Source organism: Nematolebias whitei, chromosome 16 (genome assembly GCF_014905685.2).
Source record: "Nematolebias whitei isolate Nwh7 chromosome 16, NemWhi1, whole genome shotgun sequence".
Lineage (NCBI taxonomy): Eukaryota > Metazoa > Chordata > Actinopteri > Cyprinodontiformes > Rivulidae > Nematolebias > Nematolebias whitei.
This window is the reverse complement of record NC_056513.1, coordinates 12,317,420-12,343,595: the sequence shown is the minus strand read 5'-3', so window position 1 is coordinate 12,343,595 and position 26,176 is coordinate 12,317,420. Positions and strand designations below refer to the sequence as shown.

The window sequence follows — 26,176 nt, the reverse complement described above, 5'->3', positions numbered from 1 at the left end:
GCCAATACAGGCATCCAACATATTAATAAAATTCTGACTATCTGTCAGTTCCAGTCAACTTTAAGGTGCGTTTGAGGTGAAGCAGCTGGTTTTTAAGAAGCTTTGGCGCTTTAACAACAATAAAATAGTAAGAGTCGGTGCGGGCTGTTAAAACAAGTTCCTGTTCCTAACAAATAAATAAATAAAAAAAGGAGAGCCGCTCCCGGTGGGGGAAGGGGGCGGAGCCTGCGCGGTCGGGCTTGGGGAAGAAGGCGGAGCCTGCACGGAGGTGACGCTCCTTTTCTCTCTGTTGCTTTTCTTTCTTTTCTTTTTTTGTTTTGTTCAAAGACAGAAACCAGCTGCGCTTGTTGGGGGGCTCAGAGAGGAGAAAGGTGGGGAAAAACAAGGAGAAGTGTCCTCCGGAGAAGAAAAACCACCGAGCTGGAACTATCTGAGAAGCTTTTGTGTGATTTTTGAGAGGTAAGATGGACCGAAACTACCTGTTCCGACTGGTTTTTACAGTCCCTAAACGTCTCCTGATAGTGTTTTTTTTTTTAAAGTCGCGTTTCTTCCCTTCATTTGTTCCGTTTAAATTATATATTTTCTGTGAAAGCTGTCGTTTTTGTTAACATTTTGTCGCTGTTTATGTGTGTAAAATAAAGAATCCGCTCATTTCCGCATCAAAAACTGCTGCGGAGTTTATTGCGATCACGACCTCAGATTATCTCGTTATCTCAAACATCACAAATAGCAGTTATTTCTTTTTTTTTTTTTTTTTTTTACTGAGAAAATGGTCAAAAATCTGTTTCTGCGTCCTTGTCAAAGAAACCCAACTATAAAACTCTTGCCTTGTTGCGCTTTTATTGTCTAAAAGTGGCAGGTGAAGAAAAGTAGGTCATTAAATTGTAGAGATTATTTAACCAAACGGGAAAGGGGGTGTTGCCTGGTAAGACATGTTTTATAATATGTTAATAAGGTATTTTTCAGCAGGTATTTCTGTATAAATAAGTGCTCGTTTGAGGTTTTCAGAGTAAGAGGCTCATGAAAAGAGGCTCCAGACAGGCTGTGAATACAAATGACTTACATTACTTCACAAAAGAATAAATTTAGTGTTTGTGGTTAGAGAAAAAAAAAAAAAACCTCTATTCACTCATCAATATGCAGATCGTGGGTTTGTAGAGGAGCAGGTTGTTTTAACTTTCTCTACTTCCTCCAATTCTAATCATCAGAAGCTTTTAAAATATGTCACTGTTCCTGATTTGACTATAGCTCATTATCATCCGCTGCCAAAAGCAGGCTGTGTTTGTCCATGTCTGTGTGTCTCTGTCAGCAAAATATCTTTGTACATCTCTTACCATTCAAAGTCGACCTGATCCAACATGGCCGCCACAGCCAACTGACTCTAGAGAACACAGCAGTTGGATGTAATTCACCGTTTTAAAGATATTGCGCTAAAATTAGGCGTGGTTGTAGCTGCAAGTCTTTCTCTTTCACAACCGTACATCAAGTGCTACTTATTACGCAACATCTCTGCTTCAAATTTTACCAACAAATGTTGGGATCAACAGGGTAATATCAGTTTGAAAAAGTAATCGCTGGATGCACATCTGCAACTGTTTTTTAATTTGTGGAGTGGTCGCCACAGCTAAGCGACGTCGGCAGCAAATGAAAAGGCTGTAAGTGGGGTAATATTTAAGTTAAAATATGACATGGTAGTAGCTGAGAGTCACTTACAGCACACACTCTGAGGGTGACATATCGCAATATTACATATCGACTCAGAACAATATGTTGGCGGGTGATATACATTTCTTCAAGGAATGGTAGGCCTTTAATTTAGGTGCTTTCAGGTGTTTGAAATGATCCGACTCTTCTGCACCAAACCAGCAGTTCTTGAACCAGCTGTTGATCTCGAGTTCGGCTCATCTTGCCATGGTAACCGTTGGTTTGTAAGGGATTGTCTTTAATTTTCCTTCTTGCTGATTTTATTTGATGTCCTGTCCACCCCAACAGGGACGTGTTATCGAGGAGGTTACAAACTCAGGACCTGACAGGAAAAACAAGCGGTATGCTTTGAATAGTGAATATTTGTAGTTTTCAAGATGAAAACCTTAATGTTTTTGGTGCAATACACACTGAGTATAAAAATATAAGTTGGATTTATTATAATTTTTTCATCCTGCTGAGTGGAAGAAACAATTTTATCCATGACCAGTGGTGGAGCCAAGAGGTGGCCCGTGGAGGCCTTGGCCACATGGATTAATCTTTAGCCACCCCAATCATTTGAGGAGACTATACATTTAAGCAATGCAGATACTAGAAAGCATAGTTGGTTATTTTTCAAGTTATCCAACTCGCAAGATGGATGAACATATATGATGGCAGCCATCTTGGATTTTGATGTGGCAACGCAAATTTTAAAAGGAAACTTTCTTATGCGTAGATTTAGCCACATGCATAAATGGAACTCGGTACTTCGCTTATTTTTCAAGTTGTCATACTTACAACACGGATGGACCGAGGGTATTTCCAGTTCTTTCTTTTATCTCTGCAACGGGGCACAACAATCAGTTTTCGTTGGAGCTGAGATCCACAAAATATGGATAAATTAATTCAGATAAACTTACTTGTTATTCTCATTTGTAATGTTTTCCATGTCAGTTTCTTTATTATTAGTATATTTATCAGTAGATAGCAGGCCTGTGTGTTAGCAAACTCCTAAAAAGTAATCATTGTGTGTACAACTGAATAATTTTCATTTGATTCAAGATGGCTCCCACAGCTTTACATATATTGAGCAAAAAACTTGATGGGGTAGTAGCTGAGAGTCTTTCACAACACGTACTCTGAGCGCTACGATCATACATAATTTTATTTCCAAACACATAACTCCGTCTTTTCTCAACACAACATGTTAAACTTAGAGCGTTCCTTCCTTGTGTTCTTGTATCAAGTGGTTCAGAAATCATCAGAAAGCCCCCTCCAGGCTGGTGCCAAATACCCAGAGGTGTCCAGCTGTTTCTGACGAATGTGGCTGTTGGATGTGTGGCAGCTTGAGTCGGACCTGATGCTTTCTGCCAATCTGGCTGGAAGACAGCGGCGTGTTGGGAAAGCTGCTCCTGTCTGCCCTCGGGGAGTGGGGTGAACGGGTGGGTGGATGGCTATGAGGGTTACTTACAGTAGATTTTGCAGCGACAGTCATGGTGGCACATAATCCCTGCCCCCCTCCACTTAATTCCCTGATAGTGTCCTACATTAAGAGGCCTGGAGATCCTTTAGTGTGTAAATGGGTACACGTTTTAAAGGAGATTACTGGATGACACGTATCTTGACCTCTTGGTTGATGATTTTACCCCTTGGATTTGATTCCTTGCCCTGTTTCTGTCTGCGTCCTCCGATGCCCGACGTAGAAGTTTCCAGTGACTCGGTTTCAGCCGCTGATCGCTTTGTGGTCGAACGTTACGATTTCTTTGATCTTCAATGTTCCTGTGGAGAAGGAAGCGCCAACAAAACGTTTTTTAATCAACTCAAGGCAAAGTCTGTGTGGTAAAGTGATAGTTCAGATCCGTTTATGTGAGTTTCTGTGGAAAGTTTTTGAATAATTAATATCTTACCTGTTCTAGATGGCTCCTAAATTAGACTGTTTAATTCTGCTTGCTTATCAAGTTAATGGCAAGTTGAAGCAGAGCCAAGACAGAAGGTGATGACTGTTGTCTAGAAACAACTCTAGGCTCAAATTTCTAAACAAATCATGCAATGTCTGTTTTATAAACTTTTACATTCCGGTTGTGGTTATTTGAAAGCATAGACAGCAGCAGTTAGACGGAGCACTTCCTGTCTGGAGTGGGCCACTTCCAACAGGAATACTGTACAGTTTCTGCTGGAATAATCATGTAAAAGATTATAATGAATGAACCACTTTTTTAAAATTTTGTGATTTGAGTTTCAAGATGGTGGCAATCCATTTTAAACTACCGGTAACCATTAGCTCGTCAATCTGGTCAGAATTACGTTTCTTTTCTCACTTAAGTAGGAATAACGATTGTTTTTGTTTACACCAGGACCTGGTATTGGTAAGCGAAGTAATTTCAAAAGAACTGTCTCCCAGGGTTTTTCTACGATTGTAGTTTTATTTTGAAAGGATTATAACGTGGAAATAATGTTCACAGGTGAACTCAGCTGTACTGTCTGGGCACATACACCCCTCCCCCCATTCATGTTGGGCCTTTTAGACTGGTGAAAATCAAGGAATATAAAGGTCCCTGGCTAGCGAGGAAAAAATATTGAGAATCCAAGAGACTTTCTGCCATTAAAGTTTATTTTGAAAGAACTACAAAGTGGAAACTATGGTTACTGGTGAGCTCAGCATTCAGAATATGTGGATTCCTCTTCACGTCGTTTTATTAGACCCATGAAAATGAAGGAATGTAACAGTCTTCGTAGGTGAGATGGAATGAGGGGCGGACAAGTGGGAAGGACGAGACAGGTGTGAGTGAGTGAGAGAGTGAATGGTTGTTTGTCTCTGTGTCCCTGTGATGGACGGAGACCTGTCCAGGTGTACACCGCTTCTTGCACAGTGCCCTGAAAAGGAAGAAACGGATAAAGATAATGGATGGATGGATGGAAGTCAAGCCAGCAAGAAATTCTTCTTTTACTTATGTTGACAGTTTTATCATTAATCTGTAACACTACACCTGAAAACAGCAGGAAATGGGCATTTCTTGATTGTCAGAAAAATTAAAAAGTTTTTATTTATATATGCTGTTTTTTTTTAATACGCATAAAACAAAAATTCGTGTGAGAGTTTTCTGCTGTCTAACAAAACATGAAGTCAGACACTTGGAGCAATGGGCGGTGGTAAAATGCTAATCAAGTGTAGCTGGCAGTATCCAGCTGAGCTCTGCCCAGAAAGTCTATAAAGTTAATTATTTCCCTTCAGAAGTTTTCTCCATTGAATCAAACAAGTGCAAGAAAAAGTCTTTTTTTTTTTTTTTTTCTGAAAACGTCAAAGGTCTAATGGTTGTTTCTCTTCGCCAGTGGCACTTAAAGCTTTTCAAACATTCACCATGTTAGTCATTTCAATTCAGCTCTTATCAAAGTTGTCTGAAACTCCCACACATCGCTCCGACTTACTGGAAATAGCTGAGTCCCGTTTTTTTTTTCCTTTGAACTCATTACCGTTGATTTAAAAATTTTATTTATTTTTTTTTCGTTATGTGGGCTTGAAGGGAGTGAGGATTGACTCAGACGAGAGTTTTCACAGTTGGATGGTTTGGCAGGGTTGTGCAGAGTCCTGTGGTGAGTGTTTTTCTTCACCTCCCAGTTCTCCTAATTACACTTCTCAGAGATATTGTAAGGGTGTGGCTGAAAGAAGGCACAGCAGCAGGGGAGCTCGATGTGGTTGATAAGCATCGCGAACGTCTGACGATTCAAAGGGAGTTTCTTTTTTTGTTGTTGTTGTTTGTAAAGACCGAAATCACGAGCGTCACTTTTGTTTCCTTTGCTCTGCTTTTTGAGGATTTCATGAACTGGGACAAAGTTGAGTGTGCAAAACACCGAACAGTGTTTTTTTTAGTGAGTCACCGCTATTCTCCTTTTATTTTCTCTGTTCAGTCAACGTTGGTATTTTTGAGGATTTTGTCAGTGGAAGCGTCGCATTCCCTGACGGAATGCATATCGCCCGCCATCTTTCATGCCAGATTTTTAGACTTAAGATCCTCTTATTTTAACAACAGTTATAGTTTGGATAGACCGTGTCTTGCGTGACCTCGCTCGATGCGTTAGTGCTCGACGTACGTGTTGTGTATGATTCACAACTACTACCACGCCTAGTTTTACCTCAACATCTGTAAAATCCTTTGATTGGAAGCCATTTTTGGGAAGACTAAAACAGATTCGCTGTGGCGCCCATCTTGTATCGGGGCTGACTTTTTCCCAAAGATCAGTTGGCGGTGGCGTCCATCTTGAATTATGTTGAAAAGTTTACCAGTTGTACATTTATACCTAATGTTTCCTTTCTGGTAGTTTCGTTGAAACTTGTTTGTGATTCACAACATATTTTTGCTGATAATACAAGCAAAACAACATGCAGGGACATGAACATCACCCGGCCTTTGTTAACAACGGGTGACGTCAGGATGAGCCGCTCGGTTATTTTAGTTCGGCTGCAGCACAAAGAGTGAACTCCAGCGTCCCAGATGAACTCCTCTTTAGGGTCTCCTCTGTGTTTCTTCCATCCCTTGTGTCTCGAATCATCCTGAAAAATTAATCATCTGTCACATCGCCTCAGCGCTCAGCCGCACATGCTGATGTCTAGCAACGGCAGCTGAAGAAGCAGCTCAGCGCCGGGCCGTCAGATGGGCCACCGGGTACTGGTTTTGGCCCATTGAGCACACGGATCCCTCATGATGTGCTGCGGTCCTTTCAGCTCGGACACTTGAGCAGTTTCCTTTTCACTGCAGAGGCAGTCAGTGGGACAATGCTGCTACTCTTTTCCTCCCCGTCCCCTAACAAAGTGGCACAGATGCTCTCTGTGCTGTCAGAGACCCGCTTCGTCCTCTTCCTTCCCAAACAGCGTGAAAGATGGGGAACATCCGTCTGCTTGTAAGTTAAAAACAAAGCATTCGTACCTTCACATTTTACTGTCCCACCGTCGCAGAGCCAAAAGAGGGAATTGGAAATGATGTCCGTCTGTGCATATTGTGAAAATGATAACTTGAAAAGTAAAAGTGGTACTGACCTCAATTTTGGTGTGTGGCTACATTTAAGCACAAGGGAAGTCCTTTCAAAAATTGTGTTGCGTCGACCTCCACCGTGTAAATATGTCAACTTACCACACTTATCATTTGAAGAAACTTAGCTTTTTACAGTTTAAATTCATGAAAAATATACAGTAGTTTCTTCAAATTACTGGGGTGTTCAAAGGTGGCCATGACCACCATTGGCCACCCCCTGGTTCCACCATTACACCTGGTGGTGGATAAAATTGCTCCCCCCACTTGCCAGGATCCGTCACTCTGCGCCGCCTCGGACAAGCCAAAAGAAAAAACAAACTACCTCTGTTCTTGTTGGCCACCTGGACTAAAACATTTGATTGTTGTTACATGATGATTGATTGTTCTGGATGGGCGTGCCCCGTTTGCACGTGTTAAAATCCTGCTTCTGACATTCCAACAGGAGGTTGGCTTGAAACACAGCAATGAAACTTATGGGACAGATGTGGTTGGCAGGCCGCAGACTGACGAAGTCTTCCAGATGGGAGACAGAACATTTCTTACTTAAAGAAACTGGTCCGGATGACACGATTTAACCTTTTTTGTTGTTACCTCATAACTCCTTCCAACTTGAATTTCAGCTCCAGTCTAGAAATACGTATATCCCTAAATCTACAAAAATTTCCCTCTTTAAATTCCTCGTCAACGGGGGGGGGGGGGGGGGGGGTGTCAGACAGTGGCGTACCACTTGTTAAATATTTAAATAACTATTGCTCGCTGCCGAAAGAAGACGAGGTGCTACTTATCAACCCAGTTTGTCTGTTGGCAAAATATCTCGTGAACCATGAGATGTCGTCAAACTAATCACTGGATGCACATCTACAGCTGATAAGGAGCTGTTGGCTGAACTTTGTTTCCTTCAGGGCCGAGCAGACCAACATTTATTGCTACTTGAGTACTCGGCTTGTCACTCGTTCCCCTCCTCCTTTATCAGTTCTGTGTAACGTGATTCTGGTCCGCACTCAGGCACCTCCTCCGAGACCGCTCGCATTTCCTTGGGTTCTCACCGAGACCCCAGAGGGAGTAAACAGCTACGCTCCAGTTTACCGCTGCCGTGCATCCACTGGCCTAATTTGACTCATTAAAGTGGCGGCAGTGAAACAACTGACAGAACAAGAGCCCTCAGCCATTCGGCTGCTGCTTTTTTTATTCACGGCAGTTCAGCTGTAGCTGAGCTCTGTACGTCACATTCAGATAAACTCAGCCTGCATGTTGCAGAAGTAAACACCGGTAACATTTCGGCTGTTTCCTCCCTCTGAGCCTTTATAGAGACGCTGCTGGTTTTATCACCCAGATGTAAAGGTTTTACAAACTGTGGCTTTTTGAGCTGCATTCTTCCTCGTGACTGGATTTTTTTCTTTAGCTGTGCATCCATTTCACCATGATTAGGACTGTTGTGTCTTAATTTAGGAAAATTTACATTTTCTGTGAAGATCTGGTGTAAATACGCTGGTGAAGATTCTCAGTCATCCAGGACATGGTAAATTCAAAAAAGTTCAAGACAAAAACAACTGGATTTTATTTTGTAACAGAAGACGTTTAGCATCCCATCCAAGGAGCTTTCTCATTCCAAAGAATAGAGTGTGGGGTTTGAGTTATAAAGCTGAGGTAAGCTAGATGCATATGCAGATTGCCCTATCACTCCTCACAATAGGGCTTCGTTAGGGTCTTTATTACTCTGATGAGCCACTTTGGTCACATGGATGAAATTTCTAATAGGAATGAAACTAGCTATGTTTACATGAGCAAAAATTTTTTTGACCGGATTGAAAATTTTCAGATTAAATAATTCAAATGTATCATTTACATGGGCACAATCTGTTCATGACGAGCGTTTACATGCAGCGGGCTTTGTTCTGAACAGAAGTACTGACATATGCAGAGTAGTAAACTCTCCTTAAAAAAAACGCAGAAGAAGAAGTTCTACTTCCGGTTTACTTCTGGGATCAACATAAACAAACCTGAGCACCCAAAATGAACCCGTGACAGGTTTTAATGACGGTGGAGACGTTACTGCACTCCCTGATTGAGCTACAGGTGATACAGATCATTTTGAGCTCTTTCAAAGTTTCTAGTAGAAATGTTGTGTCGCTCACCAACCAGTTTTACTTCCCCGACATGCTAATATTATTAGCATTACCCAGGCGGAAATGACAGTCCCACATGCGCAGTCAAGTCAGTTTTTCACCATCAGATAAAAACGAACAGATCAAGTGTTTATATGCGCACCGTTCGGGTTATGAATCGGCGTAAACCACCCGTTACATTCTGATCACAAATTATTTCGGATCACGCTGAATAAACAAAAAATAACCCAAATGGGATTTTTACATGACACATTTTTATTCTGAACGACCATTTGATCCGATTACTTATGTCCATGTAAACATAGCTACTGACTGGGTATCATCAGTCCTAAAGTATTTAGGGTTTTGACCTGGTGTAAATGTTGAGTGCAATGTGAACGCGCTCAACGATCCCACGGTGTTCTCTGCAACTAATGAACGAGTTGAGCTTTGTTGGAGACCAAAACATAAACTGAATTATTAGGCAAAACGAGCAGAACAAAAGCTAAAATCAACCTAAGCTAAAGTCTCAAATCAGCAAAGCCATAGCTAAAAGCTGTAGCTAAAACTACCTTAGCAGTAGCTAATCTCAAATTTATAAAGCATAGTTAAAATCAGCAAAACACTAGGTAAAAGCTCAAATGAGCAAAATCTTAGTTAAAAGCTTCACTCTGCAAATCTCTAGCTAAAAGCCAGAAATGTCAAAACCATGGCTAAAATGAGGTAAAGTAGTTACACACATGCAAAATGGCTAAAAGTTATATTTAGTAAAATGTTTGCTAAGAACTAAAACGTTGCTAAACAGTTGCAGAATACTAATTATAGCAAATCTGTAACTTAAAGCAAAATGTTGAAAAATGGTTACTAAAAGCTAGAATCAGCAAAGCAGTAGCTAAAAGCTCAAATCAGCAAAGCGATAGCTAAAAGCTCAAATCAGCAAAGCGATAGCTATAAGCTCGAATCAGCAAAGCGATAGCTATAAGCTCGAATCAGCAAAGCGATAGCTATAAGCTCGAATCAGCAAAGTGATAGCTAAACGCTCAAATCAGCAAAGCGGTAGTTAAAACCTCAAATCAGCAAAGCAGTAGTTAAAACCTCAAATCAGCAAAGCGATAGCTAAAAGCTCAAATCAGCAAAGCGATGGCTAAAAGCTCAAATCAGCAAAGCAGTAGTTAAAAGCTCAAATCAGCAAAGCGATAGCTAAAAGCTCAAATCAGCAAAGCAGTAGTTAAAAGCTCAAATCAGTAAGACAGTAGATTTTGATTCGGTTTATTATTGCCATTGTCAATGAACAGGATTCACAACTTGCTTTGGCATAAAGGTGTGAATAAAATATAAAAGATAAAAGAAAAAGTAGCTAAAAGCTTGAATCTACAAAGCAACAGCTCAAAGCCAAAACTACCTTAGCAGTAGCCAAACTCCAAAATTAGCAAAAGTACAGTTAAATGCTTGACTTAGCAAAATTGTAAATGAGTGAAATCTGCAAAACCATATCTAAAATTAGCACAAAAAGCTAAATATATGCATGCATAACAGAAGCTAAAAGTTAGATTTAGTTGTAAAAAAAATCCAACTTAACTGGCAGGACAGTTGCTGAAAGGTAAATGTAGCAAGTCTGTAGCTTAAATGTAGAAAAATTGTTTCTAAAAGCTAAAATAGGCAGGACAGTAGTTAAAAGCTAAAAGGAGCATAAAAAAAACTAATGGATCTACGATACTGAAGTAGATGTCAAAGAATGATACAGTGTTAATGCATTTCTGTAGGATAATTTTTTGTAAATTAAAATAATGCAAAAAGTTTAAAGGTTACTAAAACATGAAGTCATGTTTGTTTACCAGGCTGATTGTTGTTACATTTATGAACGTTTACAAAAGCAAAAAGCAGCGGAAGTAGTTTGATTGCAGAAAAGTACGGAAGAAGCTCGACTTCCCCCCGTCCAGATGATCCAACGGAGAGTCAGATAAAACACTGACCATCACTTCCTGTCACCACAAGAACTCCATTAGCTGCATTCACCTCCTCACTTATTGATTTTTAGCTAACAGAGATTCAGATTGCCCCTCAGCTGCAGAAAGGTCACAGCCGCTGACCTGTTGAGCTTCAGTTCATGCAAACAGCTGAACCTCCGAAAGAAGACGAAGAGTCTTGTCTGGCTGGACGAGCCAAGTGTGTCCAGAGGCTTTGACGGTGTTTGTGCAGGAAGTGAGTCAAAGTCCTGTGGGGAAATGGATAACAACATGGGGGGGTGATCTGTGTGTCATTTAGTTCGTCGGCCCAGATGGTGCAAGAAGCTTCACAGATGTGCACTGAAATAATCTGCTTTTCTCACTGGTCAGCCCAAACATAAGACCTTCAGGTCTGTTAAGAGTCCACGTTTCTACCAGATGTGGTTCAGTTTCAACCACTGAACCACATCGCTCACGGCTGCCTCGCTGCTGGACGTTGGAGAAGTCGTGCGCAGCTCAAATAAGCTTCGGCTTCAGGGCGACATGTTGCAGGTTTGCATGGAATTATAGCTGCTGTTGGTATTAATCCAAGCGACTGAGTTAATGAGGACTTGTTGGTGCGCTGGTTTATTTTGAACCTCCTTTTCTTTCTGCTGAGCTCCGAGGCCATTCGGCTGCCGGCCTGCGAGCAAAGACAATGGAGATCAGTTTCCTCCTGAAACTTTTGGCAGGCTGACAAATAACGTTTCTCTCAACTTCTTCTTTATTCTAATTTGTGTGAGCCTAATGCTCTCAACATCTGCTTAAAAAAGAAGTGAGCAGAAATGTTTGTGGTTAGCCTACATGATGATGTTTATGCCTCCAGTGGATTTGATAAGACAGATGTTGAGCTAAGATTCAGTGTGGTAGTAGCTGAGAGTCGTCCACCATACATGCTCTGAATGCTAACGGGTCATGCGAGATGTTGCAATATTTCATGAGATCATGCAGAACGTTATTTATATATATTAAGTTGTTTTTTTTGGCTACTTTTAGCCAACCTTTAGCAACTTTGTTCTAGCTAGTCTTTTGTTGCTTTTAGCTGATGCTGCAGATTTTAGCTGACTTTTGTTTTTATCTATATGCAACTTTTAGCTTTAAGTTAGTTTTTTGTTACCTTTTCCTTCTAGCTTGCCTTTTGCTGCTTTTAACTGACTATTTTAGCTTACCTTTAGCATTTAGCTGACCTTTGGCAGCTTTAGCTTTTAGTTAGCTTTTTACTCTTTTTTCCTTCTAGTTAGCCTTTTGTTTCTTGTAGCTGACTTTTACCTTGTAGCTGATGTTTTGTTGTTTTGTTATGTTTAACTGACCTTTTGCAATTTTGTCTTCAATCACCACTTCCATCATTAGCTGTATTCACCTCCTCACTGATTGGTTTTTAGCTAGCAGAGATTCAGATTGCACCTCAGCTGGTAGTCGCTGAGAGTCATCCACAACATAATCTAAGAACACCAACACATCATCGACATATTGCAATAATCCATGAGATTACACATGACTAGCTACAACTCTGTTGTTTAAGATGAGCTAAAACTCGGGCGTGAAGGGCAGTAAGCATCCGAAGTCACTACAAACTTGGTGGACTAGAACCAAGAGTCCCCCCCCCCCCCCCCCCCCCAAAAAAAAAAAAACTTGTTCCTGATGTAATCATGTAATCCAGAGGAGAGCTCAGAACATGCTCCACTCTCTCCACAGAGGAGTGAAAATGTTAAATTCCCCTCAGGTGTCTTCACCCTGACACACCCTCATTAAAAAAAACTGTCATTGCAGGGGAGGCACTCCCTGTTCGACATGCCTGGGGGTGCGGGGGGGGGGGGGGTGTTTGTTCTCATCACTGACTCATTCTTGTGTTTTCACGTCCTCGTAGTTTCAGCCGTCATGAATTCACAGTCGAGCGAGGGACGAGTTTATATTCAAAGAGTTTTTAAAGCCTCGTCGTTCGCAGGCTGAATGTACGACGCTGCCGTGGAATGTCACACCAGCGTCTCAGCGTTTCCACGCCTCCTTCTCTGTCACAGCTTGCTGCCTGGCAGCTTTCACGAAACACATTCCTGGTTTACAGTGAAGGCTGGTTATTTTTTTATTATTTGAGGGGGAGTGAAGAATCCTCCTGAAGTCATCCATCCACAGGCTGTTGCTTAACAAGGAGGTGGGAGGGGCCCGGTGTGAAATGTGGGTTTCACCCCAACTGTGGCCCGTGTGTGTGTGTGTGTGTGTGTGTGTGTGTGTGTGTTTGTGTGTAAGAACGGTGGTGTCAACAACCGAGAGGTTCGGTGAGAGTGACAAAAATCATCACTTATTAACTAGAAGAGAGCAAAGTTCAGTCTGAGGTACAGAACAGCAGGAAGCTGCAGAAAACTGAAAACACTCTGGTTTTATCTACATCTACCAACTTTTTTAATTTCACTTTGATTTATTTATCTTAATTTTTTTAATTCTGGGTGATTTTCTTCTCTGTTGCGTTGAGAGAGGTGAGAGAGGTCGTTGAGGGAACATTTATCAGTAAACATGAGATGGGAGGAGATAATGGTAAACAGTGTCTGTATGTTGCCAAGGCAGCAGCAGGGCGTGTTGCAGCGCTGCAACAGTTGACTGAACCCGCTGCCTCGCCCCGGGAAACAAAAGGCTGCACAAACACGGCCCCTGATTTACACACAGGAACTGCAACCTGGGAAAACTGCGAGCTCGCTTCTTCATTTCGGACAGAAAAGCTGAAGCAGAGCTGCCTGATCCAGATGTTGGGCGTGTGTTAATGAAGAGCCTCGCCTCCCCTCACAGAGAGGTGAGAATGAAGGGCGACTGTGAGCAGAGTTGTCAGCGAGCCGATGAGTCAGGGCTTCATGTCGGGCAGCGTGTAGCTGCAAGTACCGACAGTCCCTGCGGGGCCCGCGGGGATTTCTGCCTCTGCAGCTCAAACTCACCGAGCAGTTCCTGCTTCATCTTCTTCTCTGTAAAATCAACGTGTTGAAACCTCACAAGAATATCAGGTTTAACTAACAGGAATGTCTCTTGACGATGAAGGGAGGGAAAGGCGTGCGTTTGCAGAGAAAATCTGCAAATTCTCAGGTTTTTGATCCAACAAAAGAGAAGCGGGGACAAAAGGAGATGGACTTTGATGTTTCTGTTTATTTTCTGTTTTATGCAAATTATGATTAAAAAAAAACTTCTCAGAAACTGGACTGACTGACGCTCACAGATCAGTGTAAACGGAGGTTAGAGCAGGGCTATTCAACTGGCGGCCCGGGGGCCAAATCAGGCCCACGGATGGGCTCAGTTCGGCCCACCAATGGATTCATTTGAAATAAAACTAAATTTTAAACCATAAAACAAACTATGACCTTCAAACTTCCTCACTCTGTTGCTTTTAGCATTTAGCTGACCTTTTGCTGCTTTAGCATTTAGCTGACCTTTGGTTTCTTTGAGATTACGTTTTGCTACTTTTAAGCAGATCTTTTGCCATTATTAGCTTTTAGCTGACTTTTGCTCCTATTGAGTATCATTTTTGCCAGTGTTTTATTACATTTAGCTAAAATCTAACATTTTGCTTCATTTAGCTTTTAGCCGGAGTTCTGCTTTTAGTTTCTTCAGCAGATTTGAGCCGAGTCATTCAGCTCTCAGCGTTGTTATTTTAGTTTTGGGTGGTTTTGTTGCGCACTTTGTCAGTGAAAGAGAGATTTAGTCTTTTTGACTCATTTTTATTTTTATTTATTGTAAAAATGTAACATTTAAATCTACAACGTGAAGACTTCAGACTTCAGGGGTGACTGTTGTTCAGCTGTAATGTCTGAAACGAGCCTCGTAGATTTAACAAAGAACGCTGAAACAGCCGAACATCTGAAAACACTTGTGAGCAGAACACAGGGCGCGTTGTGCAATCTGTCATATATCACGAGCAGCGGCAGGCAGCCGTTAGAAACACACATTTCTTTGGGATTCAAAGGAATTTCTGTGGCGACCGTCACTGAAGCTGCAGAAATGTTGTTTACTTCAGGAGATGAAGGCAGACCTTAAAAAAACCTCAATGGAACGACTGGAGTTCATTTTTCAGACACTCGAACAATGCAAAGTGTAAGTTTTATCAACAAAGATTTACTTGCAGGCACATGTTTAACAAAGCACAAACATTGAAGCACGGCAGAAGAAAAATCTGTTTTTTGTTAAAAGTAGCAACAATAATTGTTTTGTTCCCCATCGTGGAGTGAAGAGGGGACTTCCTTTGTATTGTGAGCTGGATAACTAAGCTGCATGCAAACTTCGTTTGGTGTGTCTGCATCTAGGCATAAGAAAGATCCCTTATTGAAAATGAGGTTCCCAAGTCAAAATCCAAGATGGCCGTACAAACATATCTACATACACCTGCCACGCTGATCCTTTGACAAAACTGTGCTTTCTATGTTTTATGTTGCTGAAAAGTATAGACTCCTTTAATGACTGGGGTGGCCCTTGTGGTGGCTGAAGATTAATCTTTGGTGGGCAAGGCCACCACTGGTCACCCTTTGGCTCCGCCATTGCACTGTCTCAGACAAAAAAAACTTAATTCTTTTACACAGTATAACTCCTACCTACTTGAATATCTTTAATTCCAGACCAGAAAAACACTCGTTTTGAAAACTACAAACATTCACTATTCCAATGCCTCAGCGATGGAGACATCGGTCAGTGTACCGCTGGTTTTAGGTTAATTAGCTGATGTCAGCGATGTGGAGCAAACTTGCACCAAGGAGCACGGCTGCCGTTACACAATCTGAAGAACAAAATTGCACAAACTGAGCTCCTGAAGAGGAAGTTTTGAAGAACATCCTAATCTGAATCCATGTGTATTTCATAATATTGTGGAATTAAATCAGAAATTACTCTACCCACTTCTAAAAAACATAATCCGTGAAAGAATACTCTCAGCTGCTACTACACTAAAACTCAGCTCAATGTTTGAAATTCACTGACGTGTAGACATTTTTTACTCGGGTTGTCTCCGAAAGGTAATCGGCTCAGATGTAAACCCAAAAATGACTCTGGAGAGTTTTGTTGAAATACACCCAGTCTTTCATGAGATATTTTGCTAACAAACACACATGCGTAAACACAGGCTGTTACACGATCACCCGCCTTTCATTATGGATTATATGACTGATAGCTCAGAGATGAAGTTTGGCCAGCTCAAAGTTTTAAATTGAACCCTTTCCTGTTAAATCAATCTTTAAATTAATTTAAGATTATTTTTATTTAAATTCCAAAATGAAAAAAATAACATTTAAATATCTGTTTTTAAATTAACTTGATGTTTCACGCTTGTAACAAATCATAAATATAAATCCTCAATCTGAATACAATCCTAATTTGGGCAGGAGAAATCCTGATTTAATCTACAAGAAAAAATCAGATTAAATAATTCATCAGGCCGTGTCAGACTTAAAAGGGTCGACCCAAACTCGTCTGACAAGTTTTGAAGTTTATAGTTTCCCAAATTTTAATTGTTTTTAGTCGGAACTGTTTGTTTGTTTTCAAAAGATAAATAATCTGAGTTTATCTGTTTGTCCAGCAGCTAAACGTCCATGCTCAGACGCTAGCGTTAGCCGTAGCTTTAATATGTAAAATGGAATATTATTGTTAAATTTAATGATGTATAAATCAATTAGTTGGAAAGTAAGTTGAGCAGATATTTTACAAAAATATAATGCATGTTAAAGTGTGAAGTTCTTTAGCTGCACGTTTGAATCATTATCAACAATAAATCAGTTATTTTAAGGTCATTAGTACGGAGTGTTTTCTACATTTCTGCATTTGTAATAATTCCTCTGTAATGAAAAGAGGGCGATCATGTAAACTCACGTGTCTGAGTATGTTCGCATGTGCACGTTTGTGCGTCTGTTAGCAAAATATCTCACAAAGCAGCTGGCAGATTTCAATGAAACACTTAGGAAGTTATCTCTGGATGTACATCTACAACTGATTAACTTCCAAAGGCAACCCAGTTCAAGATGGCCGCCACCGCTAATTCACCTTAGCTAACACATAAACAGCTGTATTTTAGCCGTTTTAGCAACTGTTGAGCTAAAATTAGCTGTGGTGGCAGCTGAGAGTTGCCCTCATCACATACTCTGAGCACCAGCTCAGCGTTTAAGACTTTGTTGATGCACAAGATGGCGGCAACATTCATTTAATTCAGTTTAATTCATGTATTTATTTATTTAGAGCTGCTTCACAACAGAAGTCATCTCGTTCAGATTTTTTAAAACGTGTTTGTAAAAGTGGCGGCTACTTTCATGTGTTCGTCTCGCTTTTGTGTTCGTAAAACGGTGACTTTCAAAATGAAAGGTTACGTCGCACACATCTTTGAGGTTTGCTTGACGGAGTGTGTTTTCACGGTACCACTTTACAATAAGGCTCATAGTTTATAGATGTGTTATTAATTCCTCTGTTACACTTTAAATCATTAATAACTGCTTATTATGCGTTAGTTAAGGGTGACGGAGATAAAACTGACCACTTTCTTGCCAAATCTGTTCACCTATATATTTAATCTAGAGTTATTATATTAAACATTTCAGACTAAGTTACTACCTTGTGAGCACAATAAGCATTTGTAAACATTATTTTTTTAGGATATAATATTAGTTGTAGATACTTGTAATGCAGTGATAAAGTGCAATATGCTGTTCATAAATGCTTATTGTGCTCACAATGTAGTAACTTAGTCTGAAATGTTTAATACAACAACTCTATAAGAAATTTAATAGGTGAACAAAGTTGGCTCACTATTTGGCAAAAAACGTGTCAGTTTTGTCTCTTTGTCACCCTTAATTAATGCATAATAAACAGTTAATGATTTATAAAGTGTTTATAGAGGAATTAACAATGTATCTATAAACTATTTATTAGCCATCTATAAGAGGAGCCTTATTGTAAAGTGGTACCGTTCTCACACTAAAGCCCAAACCAGACAAGTGATTACCAGACGTCAGCAGCAGGCTGCTCCCACGGCTGTATGGGTAGGGGCCAGAGGTCAAAGGTCGCCTTTAAGAATTCCTGACATGCAGCTGTCTCCACCCACTTCACCTCACCCTCCTCCTCCTCCCGCTGCCGCCGCTGCTGCTGCTCCGTGTTGTCGTTTCCAGGTCAGAGTGCCGGGCTGCAGGGAAGGAGGGTCCAAGTTGGCAGACGAGGAAAAACAAACTAAAATGACAGCCTCGTGCAGAGGAGGCAGAGAGCGTGCCAGAATGTTTAGGAGTTCATGAAAAGACGAGGCACCGAGTCAGATGTGTCGGCGTGACTCAGAGCCGAGGAGATCTGGGAAATCATCGCTTTCCTTCTCTGTTTTTCAGGTCGGCTCCATCGTCGTTGCTCTGAGATCAGGAGGCGAGGATGGCGATGCAAAGTGAGTCGTTCAGCTCGCGTCTAATCTGATCATTCTCATTCTCACCATAATCACAGCACACGGGTGTAACGTTTCACTCTGAAAGCTAAATGTTTGAGTCATTGGACACATTTTTTTTAATCTGAATTATTTAAAAAAAATCTTCACAGGCTTCATAAAGCAAACTCGCTGATATTAGCTATAATATTAGCTAATACTTTATCTTACCTTTTAATATAATCCATTTGAGGGGCTTTGTGAAATGTTCAAATCATAGGTGATTTCATTTAATTAAGAAAAGAACATTTATATTTTTGTGTTGTAAATGTCAGATTTTAGAGAGAAATAACATGAAGGACAAAAGGGGAAAAAATTAAATGGTTTTCTTTTCTGTACTAAAAATTAAAAGAAACCTTATGAATGATGTGTGTTATATTATTATTTTGCTTTTAATCATCAGATCTCTAAAGGCTTAACAGAATGCATTTAACTAATTAGTCTAAATATAAACCCTTTTAAATCCATAAGTGTTTAAAAATTCATTAATTTTTCCTGATTTAGACCATGTTAGACAATAAACCAGTATATTATTAGAACATGTTTTTGGAGATTTATTAGCATTTTAAATGTATAAATGTTGCATCCTCCTACTTAATTTACCAACTATGTATTTATCACATATTCTTTTATAAGTTTCTGTTTTGTTTTTTTCCAAGAACATATTCTAGTTCTCGAAAGGTTTCTGAGTTTAACGTTTGAGGTAATCGTGAACGGCTTTAAAGAAAACTTTTTAACGCTTTGTTTTTCCAGCTGGTTTTATAAAGGTCATGACGCTGCGCACGTTAAACTTCAGGATAAGGCTGATTAATCTGCTCTGAAGGCCGTCAGGCGTGAAAGTTAGAGCGACTTTTCACTGATAGACCGTGAATAAACTGGTCTATGTGGGATTGTGCCAGTTTAACGTCTGTTCCTCATCTAATCTTAAATGTTTTGGTTTAGTAACACAATGTAATAGTTTAAGAAATTAAGGATTTAGCCGTAATTTGATGTAAAAGGACGTTTAAAACTCGTATGTCTCTGGGTTCGGCAGTGGGGGAGATGGACAGCGGCTCGATGAGGGTGAAGGAGTGGCAGCAGACGATGTACGGCCTGGACTCGGGCATCCAGTCCGGAGCCAACACCATCAGAGATGACGACGAGATCCTGACCTCGAGGCATTACACCATGACCACCACCGTCATGAAAGACGAGCCTGGTAGGGCCGAGCAACGCTCGAACCCAACAGTAGGTTTAAAACCAGCCGTACGTTTTAAAAGTGACCCTGTTGACACGATTTCACCAGATTTGAACGAGCATTACACGATGACCAGAGCCCAGCGTGTGAGAGCCGCCATGTTCCCCGAGACGCTGGAGGAAGGCGCCACCATCCTGTCCACGCAGACGGATCCGTCCCAGATGACCAACGTCCAGAGGCTGGCCGAGCCGTCGCAGCTGCTCAAGACGGCCATCGTCCATCTGATCAACTACCAGGACGACGCTGAGCTGGCGTCACGCGCCGTCCCTGAACTCACCAAACTGCTCAACGACGAAGACCAGGTGATGAAGAACAGTTGGATATACTTTTAAACAGCTAATATAATCATTTTCAACAGAGTCAGAGGAATATTTTGTTTTTATTTGTGATATGGAAATAAATCCATTAATGAAATAAGCAGTCTTAAACGTTTCAGAACCATAAAAAGCATAAATCAGATCTTTGAAAGTGGGACTCTGTGGAGAGACGGACGTATTTTAAATAAGTCATGTAGCTAAAATTGCCTTTTGGCTACAATTTGGCCTTTTAGAATTCTTTACCTACAGTTTTGCCAGTTTTAACTTTTAAGCATCGTTTTGCTCCTTTTATAGCTACTGTTTTACTTTTCTAGATTTAGCTACTGTTTTGCTTCTTTTAGTTACCATTTTGTTTTTTAGCTACGGATTTATACCTTTAGCTACCATTTTGCTCCAGTTAGCTTCTTGCTATGTATTGGTTTTTAGATTTGAGCTATCATTTTGCTTCTTTAGCTACCATTTTGCTTATTTACAGTAGTTACTATTTTTGCTCGGTTTAACTACTGTTTTACTTCTTGCTACAGATATTTTAGTATGAGCTACCATTTTCCTCTCCTCTTGACTTCTAGTTATTGTTTTGCTCCTTTAGCTACTGTTTTGCTCCTTTAGCTACTGTTTTCAGTCTTTCGAAGTAATACTCGTTTATTGTACTTGTTGATTAAAATATTTCTGTTTTACGTCATCGGTTGGTTTCTGATCAAGCTTCTTGTTCTTTTTTTCCCCGGAGCAGGTGGTGGTCAGCAAGGCGGCGCAGATCGTCAACCAGCTCACCCGTAAGGAGGCTTCGCGGCACGCCATGACGCAGTCCCCTCAGATGGTGGCGGCGGTGGTCCGGGCCATGCAAAACACCAGCGACATGGAGACGGCCAAAGCCACAACCAGTATCCTCCACAACCTGTCCCACCAGAGGGAGGGTCTGCTTGCCATCTTCAAGTCCGGGGGAATCCCCGCTCTCGTTCGTATGCTCAGGTGCTTTGAACTCTGAACTCAATTCTCCTAAACACTGACAATGACATAAATCCAAATGAGTTAAAGGAGATGTGATTAATCTTTGGGTCTTCCTTAGCTCCCCAGTTGAGGCCGTGCTCTTCTATGCCATCACCACAATCCACAACCTGCTGCTGCATCAGGAGGGCGCCAAGATGGCCGTGCGCCTGGCCGACGGCCTCCAGAGGATGGTCCCCCTGCTGAAGAAGAGCAACCCCAAGTTCCTGGCCATCACCACCGACTGTCTGCAGCTGCTGTCATACGGGAACCAGGAGAGCAAGGTGTGTGTGTGTGTGCACGTGTGTGTGGAACATTTTGTGCTTTTGGATGCAAGACAAAGACTGTTACACACTGAAGCTGCCAAATATTGTAATGTGAGACGTGGACTTGTGTGAGTGTGTTTTTGTTCTGGGTGTGGCGTGGGAACAGACGCGTTCAGGTGCTCGCTTGGCAACAAAATGAGGGTTATTTAATTTTTACCGTTTTACAAGCAATGAATTAAAAAGATATTAGCAGGTGTTTAGCTCCCTGGGTTGTAATCCTTCACCCAAACTTTCTGTTTAACAGCTGATCATCCTCGCCAACGGGGGTCCCGAGGGTCTGGTTCACATCATGAGAAACTATTCCTATGAGAAGCTGCTGTGGACCACAAGCCGTGTTCTCAAAGTCCTCTCTGTGTGTCCCAGCAACAAGCCGGCCATTGTCGATGCTGGTATGTTGTGTGGGTATGTGTGTGCATGTGTGTGTGTGTGTCAGAACGCACATGTGTACCGGCTAGAACAAAGTCATATTTTAAGATTTATGGTAAGCCAGAGGAAGTAAACCCCACTTTGCTCCTGAATCCAACAGTTTTTCTTTCATTTGCTATAATTAATATTATTATGGTTGTATCAGAGGGTTACACTTCTAATTAACGGATTAACCTGCAATATTTTATTAACCAGTCTAAGGTGTGGTTTCTTATTCCTGCTGCCGTGGAACTCACAGAACTGGTTTCAGAGTTTCAAACACATCAAGTGTTAACCTCAAAAAGTCTCTCTGAACATCTGGGTGAAGGAACTATCACATTATTGTTCTTGGGTAACGTGTATGTGTTTGGACTCTTATAGTGAAGGATGGAAGTGATTCCAGTGAGTTCTTCTGCAGCTCGAACTGGTTCAACTAAAATATATTGCATGTTTTTTTTTTGTAAACCGAGTCAAAGTGCACCCATAAAACTTAAAACGCAATAATATTAACAAGTGGAACGAATGCAGTCCGGTTCAGGAGCACAGCAGGGCTCTGAAAGAGAGTTGATTTATTTTTTCTTTGCTTTCAGGTGGGATGCAGGCTCTGGGCAAACATCTCTCTGGATCCAGCCAGCGCCTGATGCAGAACTGCTTGTGGACACTCAGGAACCTGTCTGACGCTGCCACCAAGCAGGTCCGGCTTCATTCTTTAAACATCTTTATATCCGCTTACAAATGTTCAACTCATGAGAAGTTTGTCCCTTCTTCCTGTCCAGGAGGGAATGGACAGCCTGCTGCAGGTTCTGGTAGGCCTCCTCAGTTCTGATGACCTCAACATGCTCACCTGCGCCACGGGCATCCTGTCCAACCTCACGTGCAACAACGCCCACAATAAATCTCTGGTCACCCAAAGCAACGGCGTCGAGGCACTGATCCACACCATACTGCGCGCCGGGGAGAAGGAGGATGTGGCGGAGCCGGCGGTTTGCGCTCTGCGGCACCTGACTTCACGCCACCAGAACGCTGAGCTGGCCCAGCATGCAGTGAGGAACCACTACGGCATCCCCGCCATTGTTAAGCTGGTCAACCCACCGTACCGCTTTCCAGTTGTCAAGGTGGGCACATGGATGGTTGGAAATTATTTTAAACATGGAAGCGGAGGGAATCTGACTCCAGACCTCATTTTCTGGTGTTACATCTACACCTACCTTCAGATTCTTACTCCTGCCTCAACACATATTTGCAGAATATCAGTAAAACTGACCGAGGTGTGGCCATTTAAGGCTGAGCCAATAATTACTGCCTCAGTTGGTGGTTAATATTTTGCTAACAGACAGGGCTGAAACCAACAGCTGATGCCAAAGTTTAAAGCAAATATGTCATGCAATGTGAAGTGCTCAGAGTATGTGGTCAGGATAAGTCTCAACTACTACCACACTAAATTTTAGTTCAATACCTGCACAATTGACTCATTTACAGCTGGTTTTTGTGTTTAAGATTGGTTGGTTGTGGCAGCCATGTTGAATTGGGTTGACTCCATGCACTGTACATACCCTTTAGTTTAAAGTGTGTTGATGGAAACTCCTCATTAAAATGGTCTGATATCTTTACCTTTGTCCTCCACCTACATCAGAAAAAGAAATGAAGCATCTATATCCCGTCAAAAAGTGCAAAATGTGAGAACGGGAGCAAGGGGATGAGCGAAAACCTAAAATATTGTAGTTTTAGAGAACAAATTGTAGAAATTGAAGATGAAAAGCACCTCCGTGAGTAAATAAAAATAAAACTGGAGTGTGGGCAGATGGATAAAGAGCATAGCTGTCGGGGCAGAGAGCCAGAAGGTCAATCAACCAGATGGAACAAATGATGTTGAACGAATGTTTCATGATTTATTTTTGTGTATTTCTCCACTTTAGGCTGTGGTTGGCCTGATCCGTAACCTTGCCCTGTGCCCAGAGAACCAGGCCCCTCTGAGGGAAGCCGGAGTCATTCCCCGTCTGGTCAACCTGCTGCTCAAAGCCCACCAGGATGCTCAGAAACATGGTTCATCCAACCAGCAGACATACCAGGTGGGTGAAGGGCTGGCATCACGTGGAGCTCACTGATGGTGGAAATTATAACGATTCTTCTCTGAATATCAGGATGGAGTGAGGATGGAGGAGATTGTGGAGGGTTGCACCGGAGCTCTGCACATCCTGGCCAGAGATCCCATCAACAGAGGAGAAATCGCCAACACGCAGACCATTCCTCTCTTTGTTCAGGTAGGAACTCCCGGCCGGTCGGTTTGAAGTTCATCCTGTCGGGTTTTATTTCACTCGCCGTCGTCCTCTCGTTTGCAGCTTCTCTACTCTCCAGTGGACAACGTGAAGCGTGTGGCGGCGGGCGCCCTGTGCGAGCTGGCCCTGGATAAACCGTCGGCTGAGCAAATCGACGCCGAGGGGGCGGCGTCTCCACTGATGGAGCTGCTGCACTCCAACAACGAGGGCATTGGTAGGCTTCCAGATAACACGCCGCGGTTAACTTTCTGTAACGTAGCATTTACTCATGGACAGAGAGTTGTACTTTAAGTGCAGTTTCCAGGTACTTGAACTGAAACTGGTCACAGGTTTGATCAACATTCCTCTTATGTTGATTATTATCTACAATTTTATTTATTTTATCTCTAAATAAAAGTCATTTTATTTGGGATGTCACACTTCACCAATGCTCTTGAGAATATCCTTTAACATTATAGTCTTTTTTTTTGTTTGTTTGTTTAAAACCTGCACATGAGTTTAACTGCTCTTTGCATCAGTTAAAACAGTTCTTTTTTTCTCTGTTATTACTTTATTCAAGGTTAAGCCATAACGTGTTCCTCAAGTCTATTTAAATAAAACAAAGCTTATCTATGCTGTTAATTCTGCGTTTTGTAACTCCATGATAACCAAGCAGATCGTGTAAAGAAAATTCCGTATTTTTCGGACTATACGGCGCAGTTAAAATCCTTTAATTTTCTCAAAAATAGACAGTGAGCCTCGTGTATTAATTCTGGTTGTGCTTACTGACCTCAAACCGATTTTATGTGTTACAACTGAACAATGTTGAGAGTTATTACGAATGAGTTGAATAAAGTTTGGCTTATTTGACCGTTTTGTTTTGCTTAATGCGCCTTATGGACCGAAAAATAGAGCACTTGTAACAAGAAAGTGATGGCGTTTAACCCTCACGTCACTGGTTCCCTGTTTATTCTAAAGTTTATATTTTATTTTATCTACAGCGTTTTTATGTTATCATATCAACTAGATGCTCCAAGATCCAAACATAAAAGTAGAGATGATCGCAACTTTTATTTATCTCTCAGGAACGACCCTCTTCTTGTAGAGCTGAAAGGCCCACGTTTGTTTTGTTTTCGGCCTCGCTGAACGTTTCGTCCAATCTTTCTCTCCAGCTACGTACGCCGCTGCTGTGCTCTTCCGCATCTCTGAGGATAAGACGTCGGACTACAAGAAGCGCGTGTCCGTGGAGCTGACGCACACTCTGTTCAAACACGACCCCATAGCCTGGGAGGCGGTGAGTGCGCGGCCCCCTCTGCTGTCCGGACGTCAGCACATTTAAATTCATTAAATTTGCGTTCAGTTGAAAATATTAGCTTTGACTTTTTGTATTTTATATCACCGCTCTGTTTGAATTTACGGCGGCTGTTTATTTAAATGGCGTTGGCTGTGTTTGACCTTTCCATGTTGACCTTTCTGCAGGCACACAACAGCGTCGTCATGGACGTAAACTGTGCAGAGGGTGAGTAACTCCAGCTGATATGTGCTCTTGCAGCACATTCCTGAGCGGCGGCTCGCTCCACGGCAGCACAGAGCCTGCAGACTTTAGTTACAGAGATCTGGCAGCTGTGAGCAGAACTTTTCTTCATCACAACAAATCACGGTGGATTATTTCTGATTGTTGTGATGGATTTAATTAGATTTGAATCCAAACATTCTTTTCATTATTACAGACCTCTTGTATTATTATTTTTATGAGGACATAGTAAAAACTTTTCCCTTCGCTGAGCCTATCTCTGTTTTGCATTTTTCTCCTAATCCCTGTCCTTCCTCTCACTTTCTCTCCTTTTTTCCTTTTATGGTTTAAGTATTTTGTCTCCTCGGAGCAGGCTCCAGTAAAGTCACAAAGGAACCACAGCAGCTCGTCCCTGCGTCTAAAAATATCCTCAACGTTACACTTTCTCCGTGTTTAAAGTTGGCATGTTGCAGTAAATGTCGGTTTTGAAACAAACAAATGTTGTAACTGTTTCCAGAGCTAGACGGTGGTTTCCAGGGTTACGGGTACCAAGGTGAGATGCCCATGGACGGCATGGAAGCACACATGATGCAGGAGGACTATCCAGGTGGCATCCCCTACGACAGACAGTACCCTGAACAATATTAAAGGTCAGTATGTAACAATGTCACGTCAGACAATCAGCATGCAGTAGAAGTTATAGTAGTAGTACTAAAGTAGCTTTTGTAGTTGTAGTAATACTATGTTGTTTTTTTACTTTTTAACTAGGCAAATTTCATTGAGGTCACAGATCTCTTTTGCACAGGAGGCGTGGGTCTTAGGGCGGCCTAACAAAGATCTTGAACCCCCGACGTTGCTGTGGTGCAACAATACTAACCAGTAGCTGTTGAAGTTGGAGTAGTACTAGTAGCTGTTGAAGTTGGAG

The 26,176-nt window shown here is 41.7% G+C and overlaps 1 protein-coding gene across 2 annotated transcripts in view; it reads left to right on the top strand.

Moving 5' to 3' along the window:
• Window positions 1-247: 247 nt before the first annotated feature.
• Window positions 248-26,176, top strand: part of jupa (junction plakoglobin a) — a 27,738-nt gene continuing 1,809 nt past the window's right edge. Inside the window, exons 1-15 of one of the 2 annotated variants that reach the window (XM_037689677.1) lie at window positions 248-459; window positions 18,126-18,178; window positions 19,248-19,412; window positions 19,500-19,753; window positions 20,499-20,737; window positions 20,835-21,036; window positions 21,323-21,467; window positions 22,074-22,177; window positions 22,260-22,598; window positions 23,400-23,552; window positions 23,625-23,744; window positions 23,823-23,973; window positions 24,911-25,032; window positions 25,218-25,257; window positions 25,769-25,901. In XM_037689677.1, coding sequence (XP_037545605.1) covers window positions 18,166-18,178; window positions 19,248-19,412; window positions 19,500-19,753; window positions 20,499-20,737; window positions 20,835-21,036; window positions 21,323-21,467; window positions 22,074-22,177; window positions 22,260-22,598; window positions 23,400-23,552; window positions 23,625-23,744; window positions 23,823-23,973; window positions 24,911-25,032; window positions 25,218-25,257; window positions 25,769-25,899 — 2,178 coding nt within the window. In that variant the 5' untranslated portion in view covers window positions 248-459; window positions 18,126-18,165 and the 3' untranslated portion in view covers window positions 25,900-25,901. Of the gene's footprint in view, window positions 460-18,125; window positions 18,179-19,247; window positions 19,754-20,498; window positions 20,738-20,834; window positions 21,037-21,322; window positions 21,468-22,073; window positions 22,178-22,259; window positions 22,599-23,399; window positions 23,553-23,624; window positions 23,745-23,822; window positions 23,974-24,910; window positions 25,033-25,217; window positions 25,258-25,768; window positions 25,902-26,176 lie in introns of both variants that reach the window. The other variant, XM_037689676.1, reaches the window with a different exon arrangement.